General features: G+C 46.3%; 5 protein-coding genes across 5 annotated transcripts; 1 reads left to right on the top strand and 4 right to left on the bottom strand.

The window, feature by feature from the left end:
- Nucleotides 1-192: 192 nt before the first annotated feature.
- F4807DRAFT_122918 (uncharacterized protein) lies at nucleotides 193-1,847 on the bottom strand. Its single transcript, XM_047992910.1, has one exon. It carries the CDS (start codon nucleotides 1,658-1,660, stop codon nucleotides 368-370), a length of 1,293 nt encoding a protein of 430 aa, XP_047858867.1. The 5' UTR covers nucleotides 1,661-1,847; the 3' UTR covers nucleotides 193-367.
- A 1,820-nt stretch (nucleotides 1,848-3,667) lies between these two features.
- F4807DRAFT_468266 (uncharacterized protein) lies at nucleotides 3,668-4,313 on the bottom strand (the record flags this gene model as incomplete). Its single annotated transcript, XM_048002585.1, has 1 exon — nucleotides 3,668-4,313. Exon 1 carries the CDS (start codon nucleotides 4,304-4,306, stop codon nucleotides 3,668-3,670), a length of 639 nt encoding a protein of 212 aa, XP_047858866.1. The 5' UTR covers nucleotides 4,307-4,313.
- A 2,007-nt stretch (nucleotides 4,314-6,320) lies between these two features.
- On the bottom strand, nucleotides 6,321-7,375 carry F4807DRAFT_449605 (histone H2A.Z; the record flags this gene model as incomplete). The annotated part of the gene is made up of 3 exons (XM_048000041.1): nucleotides 6,321-6,509; nucleotides 6,627-6,758; nucleotides 7,265-7,375. The coding sequence occupies 3 exons, from the start codon at nucleotides 7,373-7,375 to the stop codon at nucleotides 6,321-6,323; spliced, it is 432 nt and encodes a 143-aa protein (XP_047858865.1).
- Nucleotides 7,376-8,640: 1,265 nt separating this feature from the next.
- F4807DRAFT_455984 (uncharacterized protein) lies at nucleotides 8,641-9,982 on the bottom strand (the record flags this gene model as incomplete). Its single annotated transcript, XM_048000811.1, has 4 exons — nucleotides 8,641-8,724; nucleotides 8,778-9,139; nucleotides 9,193-9,493; nucleotides 9,560-9,982. 4 exons carry the CDS (start codon nucleotides 9,980-9,982, stop codon nucleotides 8,641-8,643), a joined length of 1,170 nt encoding a protein of 389 aa, XP_047858864.1.
- A 597-nt stretch (nucleotides 9,983-10,579) lies between these two features.
- F4807DRAFT_455983 (uncharacterized protein) lies at nucleotides 10,580-11,140 on the top strand (the record flags this gene model as incomplete). The annotated part of the gene is made up of 2 exons (XM_048000810.1): nucleotides 10,580-10,910; nucleotides 11,055-11,140. The coding sequence occupies 2 exons, from the start codon at nucleotides 10,580-10,582 to the stop codon at nucleotides 11,138-11,140; spliced, it is 417 nt and encodes a 138-aa protein (XP_047858863.1).
- Between the last annotated feature and the right edge of the window lie 1,841 nt (nucleotides 11,141-12,981).

Genomic DNA, 12,981 nt, shown 5'->3' with positions numbered 1-12,981 from the left:
CATGCACTGCCTCCATGAGCATTCATCAATCAACAAATTACGTCCGATGCCTTAAGTCTGAAATCACTACCGATGGACTACAAGTGGTCAAAATCTAAGAAAGCCTTCGCTTAAAAGTTCCCGGGCCGCGAAAATGAACTTCCTAGGTACTACCCAGGTACCTTACCTAGGTAGATTTCTCACTTACATAGGTACGAATGAAGCCATTGGTAGCACTTCACGCTGTAGGAGACTCTCATCATCGCCAAGCAGCCATCAAGTTAAGAGCATTCCGAATTAAGACGTTTCATAAACTCTCTTCATATCCCGTTTACCATGATCGTAATTTATCATAAAAACACCATCAAACCATGACACTACCCTTATGCTAATCCCGCAAGAATGACTTCCCAGCCTTAACCAGTGCGTCCAATTCCCTTCCTACCTCCGTCTCTAGCTCATCTTCACTTCTTCCACGGGACTCCTTGCTGTTGATCTCAGAAGCGGAAGCCGTTTCATTGGCCGAGAGCCATTCGCCGTCCAAGGAAGAACACGAAGATGGTGATGATAGCAGAGAACTTCCGTCCGACTCGCTATCTGACGAGTCTTCCCAGTCCTCCCATTTATCTGCATCGGTGGGGTTCCTAACGACCATTTTCCTCCTATGTTTAGGATGTTCTCGACATGAAAGTCTCGATTTACATCGTCGACTCGAAGTATCGTCGACGACTTCAAGAGGCATCATCTCCTTATCCTCTTCTATGAGGTCACGTAACTCTTCAGGATCCATGCCGCCACTCGTTTCCTCCGGGATGATCCCGAGGCCAGTGAGTTGCTCGATTTTCTGTTGAGACTTAGTCTTGCGCTTCTTCTCTTTCCTCTCGCTGTCGACCCACCACGCTTTCTCCTCCTTTTCCTTCGGCTCCGGCTCGTCCCAGAAGAAGCTAGTTTGGCTCAGGGGGCTCTTGGGACTGGTAGGGCTCTTCTGCTCCTCACCATCGTCCTGCCTCTCTCTTAACTCCACAGCCTCGTTTAGCGACAGCCTGTCATCCGTGCTTAAAGTCCTGCTCGTGTCGAACGACGGGGAGTGCGGCTCCTCCAGCTCTTCCGATTCTTCGTGCATCCTCCTCTCGAGCGCTTCGGTGTGCAGCCTGTACCTCTCATGGTGGCACTCGGACGGGTAATCGCAATCGACCGCGCAGCTGTGCGTCCTGTCGCAGAAAGCTTGCTCGCGCTGCCTCTGCCCCACCCGTCCGCCGACTTCCAGGCCGAGCACCTTGCGACGCCACGCTCCCCACTCGGCCCAGCCGCTGTAGTCGAACTCAGAAGCGCACATCCCGCTATTGCGGCGGCGTTTCTTGCCTCGCGTGACTTTCGGGGGGCCGGCTGAGACGCAGTACTCGTGGGAGCACACGAGACATCGGCGAGTGCAGCCGATTCGGTAGACGGTATTGCAGGAGTGGCACTGCCATAACCAGGCGTACGGCTGACGAGGCGGGAGTGGAGGCGTGGGCATGCCTTCTGGAGACGTTGGGAGGAGATTTCGGAGGTGCAGGCGAGCTGGGGGCGTCAGAGGTGGTAACGAAGACTGTCTAGGCGACGGTTGCGGGGGCGACGTGGACGGAGGTGCTGAGTGTCGAGAGAAGATGGAGAGCGTCGGTAGGCCTCTGCGTGAAGGCATGATCTTTGTCTGTGTGTTGTTTTGCTATGATAATATGCGTGGTAACGGGATGACTCTGATTTGTTGACGAAAAGTATAAAGGTGATATGTTTGCCTATGGATAACGGGAAAAAGTGCGAGTAATGATTGTCTACCCGAGCTATGATGACTCAACTACTAACACAGGTACTTCTTGGAACACAAATAGTTGTCGAATGACAGCAACACCTCTAGGATGCGCGATAGTAGAACTAGGAAAAGGAAATGGTCTTGTTTCGATTTATTTTAGATTTTTAGATGAGACAGACTTGTTTCTAGGGAGTGTCGGTGAAGGAGTGACTGATCCAGAGAGAAATAAGAATACATGCAAGAAAAGGAGAGATATAAGAAAATTACTAAAGACAGGAAAGGAGACGTTTTGGATTGAATCGTATATACACTATAGTTTCGTGCGTAAGCCCTGTTGCCACGGAGCTACCGACACTTATACAGGATGACGGTACTTTGTCCCAGCCCCTAAGACAAAGCAGGCAGTAGATAGATGTGAGCTCATCGCTCGTCAAATCATCAAGGTGCAGGCAGTGCCTGAGAATTTCTGCGTCCATGAGCTGCATCTCTGCCTTTGTCACACAAGTTCCAATGCACTGGTTGTAAATAGGTGCGCATGACACTGACGAGGTGATGGTACGATGGGTTTTCCATTCACCTTCCATTGACCGACGACAAAGGGCAAGGGAACGAGGAGACAAGGTGAGCCTCTCGTTGGTTGATTAGCAAAGCGACGTCGGACTCGAGGACAAAGCGAGATAAGCTACGAAGGAAGATAGGAAAAGGAGTTCATATCGTCGAATATTAATTATGGAAACAAAGAGAATCGAGTGCTAGAAGAGATAGGGGTAACATAGGGGTTCATGGTGACAAGCTGTCGGGTTCATAAAATTACAGGTTTTCAAATAATTATAAGAAATATGTACCTTAGAAGTAGATGCATATGCACTACCAGAAAATCGAAAGATTAAAAATGATAGTAGTATTCATAAAGTATTTCGTTTCCATCTACAGGTAGGTACTTCAGGGAGTCCGTAGATACGTGATACGACGAAACACAACAAAAATAATATTTTGAAGGCCCAGCTCAGGTATTGTTGATCGGCTCCTGACTCTTGCGCCCCTGCTATTAGGTATTTGTTTGCCGCTCCATTTCAGGCCTGCAAAGATTCGCGATCTTTGAGAATCGAACCCTGGACCTTCCCATTTCAGGGGGGTCTTTTATGGGGGTAAGATGCGGTGTCTGAGGCACATAACCAACTAGACCATTGCCAGCAAGGCCGTTGATTTAATGCCGCCGATGAAAATTTGTGACTCTATTGCATTATTTAAACTTCACTTCGGAAATGTACACCGTGACCTGGTGGACTGACCACCTGACTCACAGTGACGATAGTGACGATAGTGACTATAGCAACGCGTGACGCGAGACGCGAGACCTATCTACCTGTATATATGCTACTTATCTACCGTCGATCCACTCCGTCAGTTTCATGATGACTGACTATGATGGTTCAATGCCGCTGACATTAAAATAGAAATGCTTGAACAGCCTACCAACAATGGCGGTTACGATTCCGTTCGATATGGCCTAGTTGGTATGCTACTCAGATCAATAAGATCCAACGGTGGAAGTTTCATAGTAACGTACTTCGACCTAGTTCCGTTTCGATACTATACTTTCTCTGATGTGGGACACTGGTTATACGGAAGAGGAGTCGTGATAGTTGATCTCTGCTATTTAACGTTGGCTATAGCTAATTAGGTAGGTGTCTTCAACGACGCATTCCTATCTCGTTTGCCTTCAACGACAGTCGAGTATGATGGACAGCAATGTAAAACCTCATAGGATGAGCCGAGAATCCTGCCAGAGTACGAACGTGGTACCTGTATCGAACATCCCATCCGGTCCCAGCACTCCTCCATTCAACCAAGTCATTCTTCAGGTGTAAAGGTCCTCAATAAACACCGAGGTCTGCCTTAGTATTCTACCCATGCACTTAAAGCTTCCCATGGCTCAATTTCGCTGTTGATGAGTTCTTGAAACTCCAAGTCCATGTCGTTGTCGTCCTTGCGGAGAAGGTATATTTCAGAGACCGTTTTATAACCAACGCCTAGCACGTCGGGCTGTAGGGCCATCCAGCATGCCATTAGAAATCCTTCGATCTTCCAAACCATCTCGCCTACATCATCCTCGACAGCCCGGTCCACAACCTCTGGGTCGGGGTCCCACATCTGCATACCCATAGCATTCTCGCGGCTCAGTCTCCAATCGTCAAAATCGTCAGCGATGTTAGGAAAGCGGCGATTGATTTCAGCCGAACTCATTCCCCAAGGGTTCCCGCTCCCTTCAGTTAAGTACGGTGTATCCCACATTGGGTTAATATCATAGAAGTCATCTTTTCCCTCGGGGTGGGAATTGATGCTGGCGGGCGATGGAACGAGACTGAAATTGAACCATATGCCTCCGTCCTGCTCGGTTTTTGTCACTCTCAACCCGTACGTGGTATCGAATAACGTTGTGGTATCTCCTTCTGAAGGCTCCGTGTTTTGACTGACTAGAAGATCTGAACGCTGTTCCATGAAGCGCTTCAAGTAAAGTGGAATTTCTGCGGACATGTTGAGGTCGGATTTGTTGGACTGCTGGTAGTTTTGGTAAGGAATTGCATAAAAGTGAGATGATTCGGGATGGATTTTTTTTGGTTGGATGTAAGGTGAATAAACAAACCTATGGTTTTAATTTAGTAGATCAGAGTAGGTGATTCTGTTTTTGTAAGCTAGGTAAATACGGGACCGCGGCTGGTGTTGCGGCTCTGTTGCGGCTTAAAGACTGACATGGCATAACCAAGTCTTTATTCAATAGCTATGGACAGTCAAAACTAGGTATGTACCTGAGATTTTCTATGGTATATTGTTCTCGACAATCCATAGGATGTCTTAACCGGTCTTGACGACATAATCTCTGAAGGTTGGTTTTCCGTCAGTTGAGATATTTGTTTACTGGCTTGAGTCTCAGATAACAAGGAGCTCTGTCAGAAAAAGAGGAATCAAATCAAATTTACATACACGTGCTTGGTTCCTCTATATGTCAACAAAAGTAATTGATGTAGTCTGAGCTTTGGCAATTAACTTATAAAAATGAGATTTTGATGTCCAAATTTTGAAATTGTCGAACAAAGGTGAGCTAGACAAGCCAGTTAAGACAGTAATGACACTGATAGATTCATTTATACTTCCCGGTAATATCAAGGACAATCAACTGACATCCTCGTATATAGAGAATCTGCAGCATAGTACAGTAGGTAGTTGATTTGAGTATCTAGCTAGGTAGGAAGACACGTAGTCGGCATGAGCTCAATATACCCGCAAACCTTTATAGAAGATCAAAAGGATATACAATAGTAGAAAAAAGCATCTATGTTATAATAAACCCCCATGTTTCAGGATAAATATTGTTCTAGCGTTGTTTTAGTTATAAATTCACCAGCGTCGTATTAGTGAAATCCGAGAAAGGGGAAGGATAACCCGCTCATTGAATTTTCATTTTCGTGATAAAAGGCTTGATCATGATATTTCTATAATAATAACCTAGGAGAATGAGCTCGGCAGCTTCGTAGAAGCAATTTTCTTGTCACCCAGACACCAGCCAAGGCCATTTCAGACGACTCATATCCCTTTCGTTGGCATAAGACTACAGTCTCCACAAAACCGGTAACTGTACATCGGCTATAGCACAGGCCCTTTAAACCTATAAGCGTTGAGGCTCCCACAGTAGTCTTTAGAGGCGTCTAACCAACTAGAAGTAAGCCTTTGTGGGTGCCAATGGAGCTTAGGGGTTGTTGGAAGTACAGTTGTTAATCGTGGTGGAGCTGTAGTCTTATGCCAACTAAAGGGATAAATGTATAACTCAAGCTACTATGAAATAACGAGGTAACTCCACTAAGAGGGCTAGTTCATACAAAGCAAAATGTAGGGCAAGGCAATGGCGATAATAGATTATATGCAATCAATATATGAGTTCATAACACCGAGTCTTATCTTGATCCTTATACAAGACATTCTCCTTTTTCATGAAAAATTAGAAGCTTGAAAGTTGCACAACTATAGCTAAGGGTTACCCTCGGGTACGGCTAAAGAAATACGTCAACGTAATCTACGAGCCAACTACCCATTACTTATTTCAAGCTCATCACATCAATATCAGAACCCAAAAAACCAAGTTAATATCGAAGCAGCGTAGTATTATTTGTTGTCTCTAGCAAGGCCTTGAAAAGTTAGAAGGCAGCCTACGCCTTGATTTAACCCTAGAAGGAATCATCTTGGCTAGCCTGTCTGGATACCTTCCTTGCTAGAACCCCTCTTAAGAGCCCCTTTTTAACCCGTCTGGAATTTCCTGGATGAGAAATTTCAACACACGGGGCCAAACCCAGAGCTGGAAAAACCTCAACGAAACCATGATTCCGTAAAACGAATCAGACCCCCAGAATTTGTCGTCGTAAATCAACCGTCATAGGTCGGGAAGACCGCACTGCCCACCTTCCGAACTCGTCCCACGTATCAAGTATCAACGACAGCTAGAAACGAAAGAGCGTGCACATGGAAAAAGTCGAATAAACAAAGGGCGCAAATAAGCCTATGCCTCGATTGCCTTGTTCTTCTTCTTCTGCTCGACCTTAAGTAGTAGGGCGCGGTTAATGTGGGGTAGGACACCACCAAAGGCAATGGTTGCGCGAATCAGAGTATCCAGTTCTTCGTCACCGCGGATGGCCAGTTGGAGATGGCGAGGGGTGATACGCTTGACCTTAAGATCCTTGGCGGCGTTCTAGATAGAAAAGTCAGCTTTTGAGATCAGACAGAAGGTATGGGCATCGGGTATGGATAGGTACTAGGTAATAGTGGCAATGTGGCATAAAGAAGGCAGACAAAAAGGATGACTCACTCCTGCAAGCTCGAGAACTTCGGCAGTGAGATACTCGAGAACAGCGGTAACGTAGACGGCAGCCTTGGCACCAACGCGCATCTTGTTTTGGGTATTCTGCTTCAAGAAACGCTTGACACGACCACAGGGGAACTAGAAAGATAGTGGCATATTAGTAAAGTGATATATGGCATACGTGACATTAAAAATTCGTCAGATATTTTGTCATTGTCCAAATATAGAGAAACCGATTCAATAATGCACCAATCTATTGATTGAGAAGAGTTGTTGTCGCATTCCATCGCAATATCCCTAGGTAACCTTCCGTGAGCGTGATAAAAAGTATACATGTCTCCAAAGGTCGAGGTCGAACGTGGCATGCGCAACAGTAATTACTGAGTTATTGCAACTTAAGCCAGTAGACAATATTCGTATTCGTTATTTGAGTAGCTCGAGATAATTCGGTGTAGCGTTCGTTGTGTTGTTATGAATAAAGGTGCGCGTCATTCTGCGAATCGAGGGGCACGATGTAGATGCATGTCGACGAGGAGCTTCAAGTTGGAGATATGGAGACGTCCCGATAATCCGGAAAAATTGAAAATAATTACGATGCATCGTGACAAACGATATGATACTACAAAGATATAATAATAACTTACTTGAAGACCGGCGCGGGCAGAATGGCTCTGTTGCTTCTTGGGACCCTCGGCAGCCGAAGTCTTTCCACCTGAGCTCTTGCCGCCGGCTGATTTGCCTTTTCCACCAGCCATTGTTTATATCGATGCGCGAGAATTCGATATTTTAATAATATTATTGTTGGGATTGGTGGTATGCGAAGCGAAGAAATAAAGTCGGTTTCGTGGTGAATTAATAAATTTGCGCGTCGGGTCTGGGCTGTTGGTGAAAATTGTTTTCGGGATGTGATGTTTGTGTTTTGATTTTATTCAATCGATCGGGTTCGGAGGCGTTGAGAAAATCGAGAGGCGGCGCGCGGTGTATACAGTTTGGGGGAAGGCGGGCTGGGCGGGTTGGGGCAAGAACGCTCCAGGGCTTTAGGCTGCTTGCCTAGTAGACTGCTGCTACAGTAGGCAGATACAGGCTGCTACTGCTTGTTTGTCTGGGTTGCCTGGGTTAGACCGTCCACTGTTCGTAGTTGCTGAGGATAGTGCTGAAGGCAGGTGCAAATCTTGTTCCCAGAAGGCCCGAGACACCTGGAAAGACCCCGCCTCGTACTTCGTAGCACCTACCTATACTCTGCTGGCCTAGATTTCCACATGGTCACACGGTGCTAGTCCGAATGTGGTTAGTAAACAATGCTGAGCGGCAAATCTCCGGCTGTAGCAATCAGCCGCCTGAGGAGAAACGGGGTGTCTTGATGAACAACATGAAGGAGATGATATCAGAGGCGTGCTACGTTGGTCAGATGCAAAACGGAGGAATTAAAGGGGTAGGATGTTTCCATACTGGCATACTTACATCATTCTGGAGGGTTTGAGCCGAAGGGAGGTCGATGTTTGGCTGGCTAGGAAGTTAATAATATACGGTATAGACCAGCGTTAGTCAGGAGGATGGCGGCATAATGTTCGAGGGCGACGGCAGCATACATGCTGCTGCACATCAAGTTGTTTTAGCGCCATTTGAACACTCGAAAATAGAGTCGCTAATAAAGTGTATAGGCTCTAAGTGGCCTCTAGCGACGTATTGAAGACTTGTTGGGAAACGATGGCATTCAGAAGATAGACTTTGACGTTGAAATCAGAGATTAGCTGTGATCTTCTCGGACGGCGGGATCGACGTCAATGTGGAAACTGAGCAGCCGAAACGAGATGTGGCTTGAGCACGCACAGCCACCTAATCTCGCTAGCTGAGGTACGAAGGTACTTATGCTTAAGTACATACATGTAACCATTCAACATTTCACGTCTTACACTTCACATTCCAGACTGTTTCGCTTCTCTTCCAAGACCAATGTCTCCAAGGCAATATAATTATATCAATTACCTGGGTATATTACTCGCAGACATAATACATCAACTCATGCCTGCAAGGCAAGTCCGGAGAGTATCCAGCTTATAATCTGGAACAACGACAGCCAAGATCCCGCAGAAGCAACCACATCCTAATAATCTGTCAACATGCGGCCTAGGTCTATCTCAATATATCAACACTTACCACCCAACTCATAGCGTATCCCTGAGTAGAAACTTGACGTTCGAAAGTTGGAAATTGAAGCCATAGCGACAGAAAGCAAGGCTCTGTGGCCGGTTCTGAATCGGACCCTATGTTGCAGAGCATGTCTAAGGCTGGGATGGTCGACAATGAGATATCATAATCGTATGCCGGAGCCCTCCCGCGAACTTGTCTATAGTTCAGGCCTAAGTTTACCTCCACCATTCCGTTCGCGTTAACGAGGATCGGTCTCGTGTAATCGTTCTCTAGAGCTTCGGAGAGCGAGAGTGTGGGATCGTACACGGCCAACCAGAGGCTAGGTGACAAGAGACGTGAAGAATCATTGATAGCCTTGCTAGAGTCATCTAGTATCTATCAGCATCCATGGCCAAAGATGGTACGTAGTAAGTTGTCGTACACCACAGAAAGGCCTGTGCTAGCATGAGCGTAGTAGGCACTGTACACAATAGAGCCTCCGATGAGACCAATGTTAACGTCCGATACTTGGTTCCATGCCAAGTAAAATTCTCAATGCTCTCCTCCCAGCGGTCCTCACACCGGCAAGGTAAGGATTGCGAGTCGCTTAGTCCGCAATTCGGCGCATTCTCCCCTGCCCAGCCGACGAAGCATTTAGGCCTAGCTCGAGAAACATCAAGTATCCCCTGAGAGGTCCAATCATCGCGTTGGAGAAGTGTTATTGATGGGAAGTATGCATGATCCTATACCCAATGGTATTATCAGTCATAGCACCAAAAGGCGACAAGACAAGAGGGTGTCGGTCATACCACAGTGTCTTTCGTGGTCGTGATGACGTCTTGGTTCAAAGCAGGATACCAAGCGTACATGTACAGCAGAGGGATGGCAATCAGCGTGACTATTGACGTGGAAACCGTATTCCCTAGATTCCTAGCATATACGGGAACCCCATCCCTAGGATTATACCGTCGACGATTCAGTATATCCAGGAAGCAAAGGAAAATGACAAGGGCAACCAGCATGCTTGAAATTATAATCTGGATATTTGGTGACTGCTTCTGCACTGCGGCCACAGTACCGATTAATAAGCACAGAATGAAACCAATCAACGAGACCAAACGTGTCCGTGTCGAAGGCAGGCGATGACCGTCGGGACTCTTGAGACCAGAGAACGAGCTCCCAATCCTACTCAGAGGACGAGCCAGACACAACACCGGTCTAGCTTTAGACATGATCTTGGTATGATTGAACGTTACCGTTTGGTCATCTACCCCTCGGCTTCAAAAGAGCAGGCTGCGTTCCATATCTATTGATAAATGTAAGCGACAGGCCGTCCACTTACTAATAATTCTCGATTCGTTAACCCCCATCGGCACTACCGTTTCTGACAACGGGCAATATAATTAAGCTTCATAGTCAGACATTCAATACGAGTGGCGGTCTAGTAAGGATTGGCGCAGGACCCCTGCATGAACTGAACAACGAATGAGGCCGTTCACCTTATTACCTAAGATCCTCGACCGCAGCACTTCCATTCCTAGCGGCTGTAATATCTTCAGCCCAATTAACTGCTAGGACTCTCACCGGTCGACCCGCGCTATAATTGGATCTTATTTGTCCATAGGTAAGTCTAAGGTGAGGCTTTATCGGCGTCCTCCAGAAGGGCTTCTATATCTGAAACTCAGGTTCGTAGGACTTCGAGCGATTAGCCTATCGTTAAAGTCCTATGAATCACGATAGTAGATATATTTTCGACGACAGCCTCTCCAATTTCAATGTTACGGCAACCAGACCCCAAGTCTTCTTAGCAAACGCGACTGCCAAGCAATATGCTGCCCCTATTTTCCTTGTTTCCTATAGCCTTCGCTGCCTTCGCCGATGGCCAAAATGTCTTCATCGACGAAGTTTCGGCCTATTCTAGTCTTCCTCGTTGTGCTGAAGTTCCATTGAGCTTCATCGTCCGAGATATGGCATCCGGCTGTGGCGATGGAAGCAAGACAAGTTCATATTCTTGCTTCTGCACCGCCAGCTCGTCCAAGATGAATAACGTCATCAGCACTGCCGTGGCTTCACGATGCTCCACCGGCCCTACAAGTGCAGCCGCCCAGGCTTTAGACGTCTTTTCCTCGTATTGCAATCTAGAGGGCTCTAACAGAATTGGTAAGTTTGATTTCGGTCGCTAGAAGAGATGCGAGGGGGAATATGTTGCACATCTCAAGAGCCATGCTGATCCAGTTGTACGGCTTAGTAACCGGTAATAATACTTCGCCAGCTACAGTCAATGCTACTGCTACTGTCATTCAGACTGTGGCATCAACTCCATCGATGTCCATGCCAGTAGAGACAGCTCTCAGCCCAATACCCTCATCAAGTCTTGCGGCAAGATGTGATACGGATACGCGAGTACCTATACATGTTATCGCTATCATTTTCGCAGTTTTTGTCGCTTCGTAGCGACCTTTACAATATTGGGTTGGCCGTTGTATCTAACAAGAGTCATGAATTCAGACTCTGAACATAATCCTTAACCAAAACCTCAAGATTCACTACCTAGCCAGTCTAATTTCACATGTAATCGTGATCATTTTTGACTTGTTAAATATTGCAGCGGCTTATCTCCTTAGCTAGCAGAAGTCTTCGGGCATGGGTTAGTACTCGGATAGAGCAAACAGACTGCCTATCTGAAGACTTCCACTATCAGTTAAGGGGTTACAAACTTGAGGTCTGGCAACATGAATGGTTTCATACCTAGGTAGCGGATATAATATATACCGTCATATTTCAATAAGCTAGGCATATATCGAAAGCTATGAACCATAGTGACTTGTTTGAATATTTTATTTTGGGAGATGCGGGTGGTGATAGCTAGTATCTATCAAAAGGGGGAGGCATCTAGGTAATCATTGGCCTACCTAAGTACCTAAGATAGGTATGTAGTCATGTCAAGTTGAAAGGACTACATACCCGAAAAGTATCTAGTTATAATCCAGTCTTTTATCATTAACACTCTTGCGCCAACTCTGTCAATGCCCCTATTTCCCTCTTCGTGGCGCATATTCTTGGGTAGCAAATGGTTACGTCGTCGTCGGAGTTCACTTTTGCCCCTTTCTCGCCTTACCATAGTCTATAGAGTCACGCCTCTAGCTCTCCAGGTAAAGACTGCATGGAGTTAGGAGTAACACCAGTTCGAATTCGTGACACGTTCTTCGGCGCCAACATGGCCAAGAGCACTACCGACAAGGAATGAGATTTTACTACGTCGTATTTCAATGACCGATGGGAACGAAGGGCTACTTATGGCTTCATGTTGTGTCTTGCGGGCGACGGCCAGTGGTACCAGCCCTTGGTGGTGAGCTGTCAAGGGAATGAGGTGATGGAAGACATGTAGGGCTTCCGGGATGTAACAATGTAGAAGCTCGGGGTATCTTACTCTTGATAAGGGAGGTGACGAGGACTAGAATGTTTGAAATGACAGTTTAAACATTTGAAGCATGCCACTGGCAGAGGGTTGGAGGGTCTGTTTAGACCTTTTGAGTAGAGAATGTGTGCGCCTACATATGTTGTCTAAACTTTGATATTAGCTGGTTAGTAGACGTAGGTGGTTATTGGATGATTCAAATCATCAATTCCTTTCAGGCAAGGGAAATACTGTGGGGGAATCTTATGGTTCTTGAGTGGCTCTACTATTGAAGCTTTGTAAATCGTCGACAATCGGCGAATACATAATCATATTGGTCTTGGTTTGGGATAGCGACGTAGGACATCGATTACACAAGCTAATTGTTGCAGTCAATAATTGCAACGAGGAGTTCGTATACATAAACGTGGCGTCTGGATGGGAACCTTGGAACTCAGGAGGCTAATCAGCGTGGGAAGTTTGGTAAGACAGAACGATTTCCGGCTACTATTAGCGATGGTTCAGGATAGAGTTCTGTACCTAGTCTGTGCAAACTACTCGGGTAGATATCGTAGTTTAGGCAACATGCTTGAAGCGCATGTGTTACGGAAGGCGGATGCAAGATGCCTATTCAGATCCTGCCGGGACCTCCCATGCATAGAGAGAGCCCGCCAAGGACTTGCTGGAGAGCATACCTAGACAGATACAGCTTATTCGATGATGTTGTGTAGTAGACAAACATATAATATCATCCGTGGGGTTATAGGCATGGAAGACTTGACAATGGGCCCTCCAATGGGCACTATTACGTAGTATGATCATTAGTCTATACTA

The sequence above is a fragment of the Annulohypoxylon truncatum genome, assembly GCF_022578515.1.
Source record: "Annulohypoxylon truncatum strain CBS 140777 unplaced genomic scaffold F4807scaffold_2, whole genome shotgun sequence".
NCBI classification, from domain to species: Eukaryota; Fungi; Ascomycota; class Sordariomycetes; order Xylariales; family Hypoxylaceae; genus Annulohypoxylon; species Annulohypoxylon truncatum.
Note: the sequence above shows the minus strand (reverse complement) of the source record. Positions and strands in the feature narration are given on the sequence as shown.

Excerpts from the sequence above, each read along its gene's own strand:
- F4807DRAFT_122918 (XM_047992910.1), bottom strand. The coding sequence starts at position 1,660 with ATGCCTTCACGCAGAGGCCTACCGACGCTCTCCATCTTCTCTCGACAC.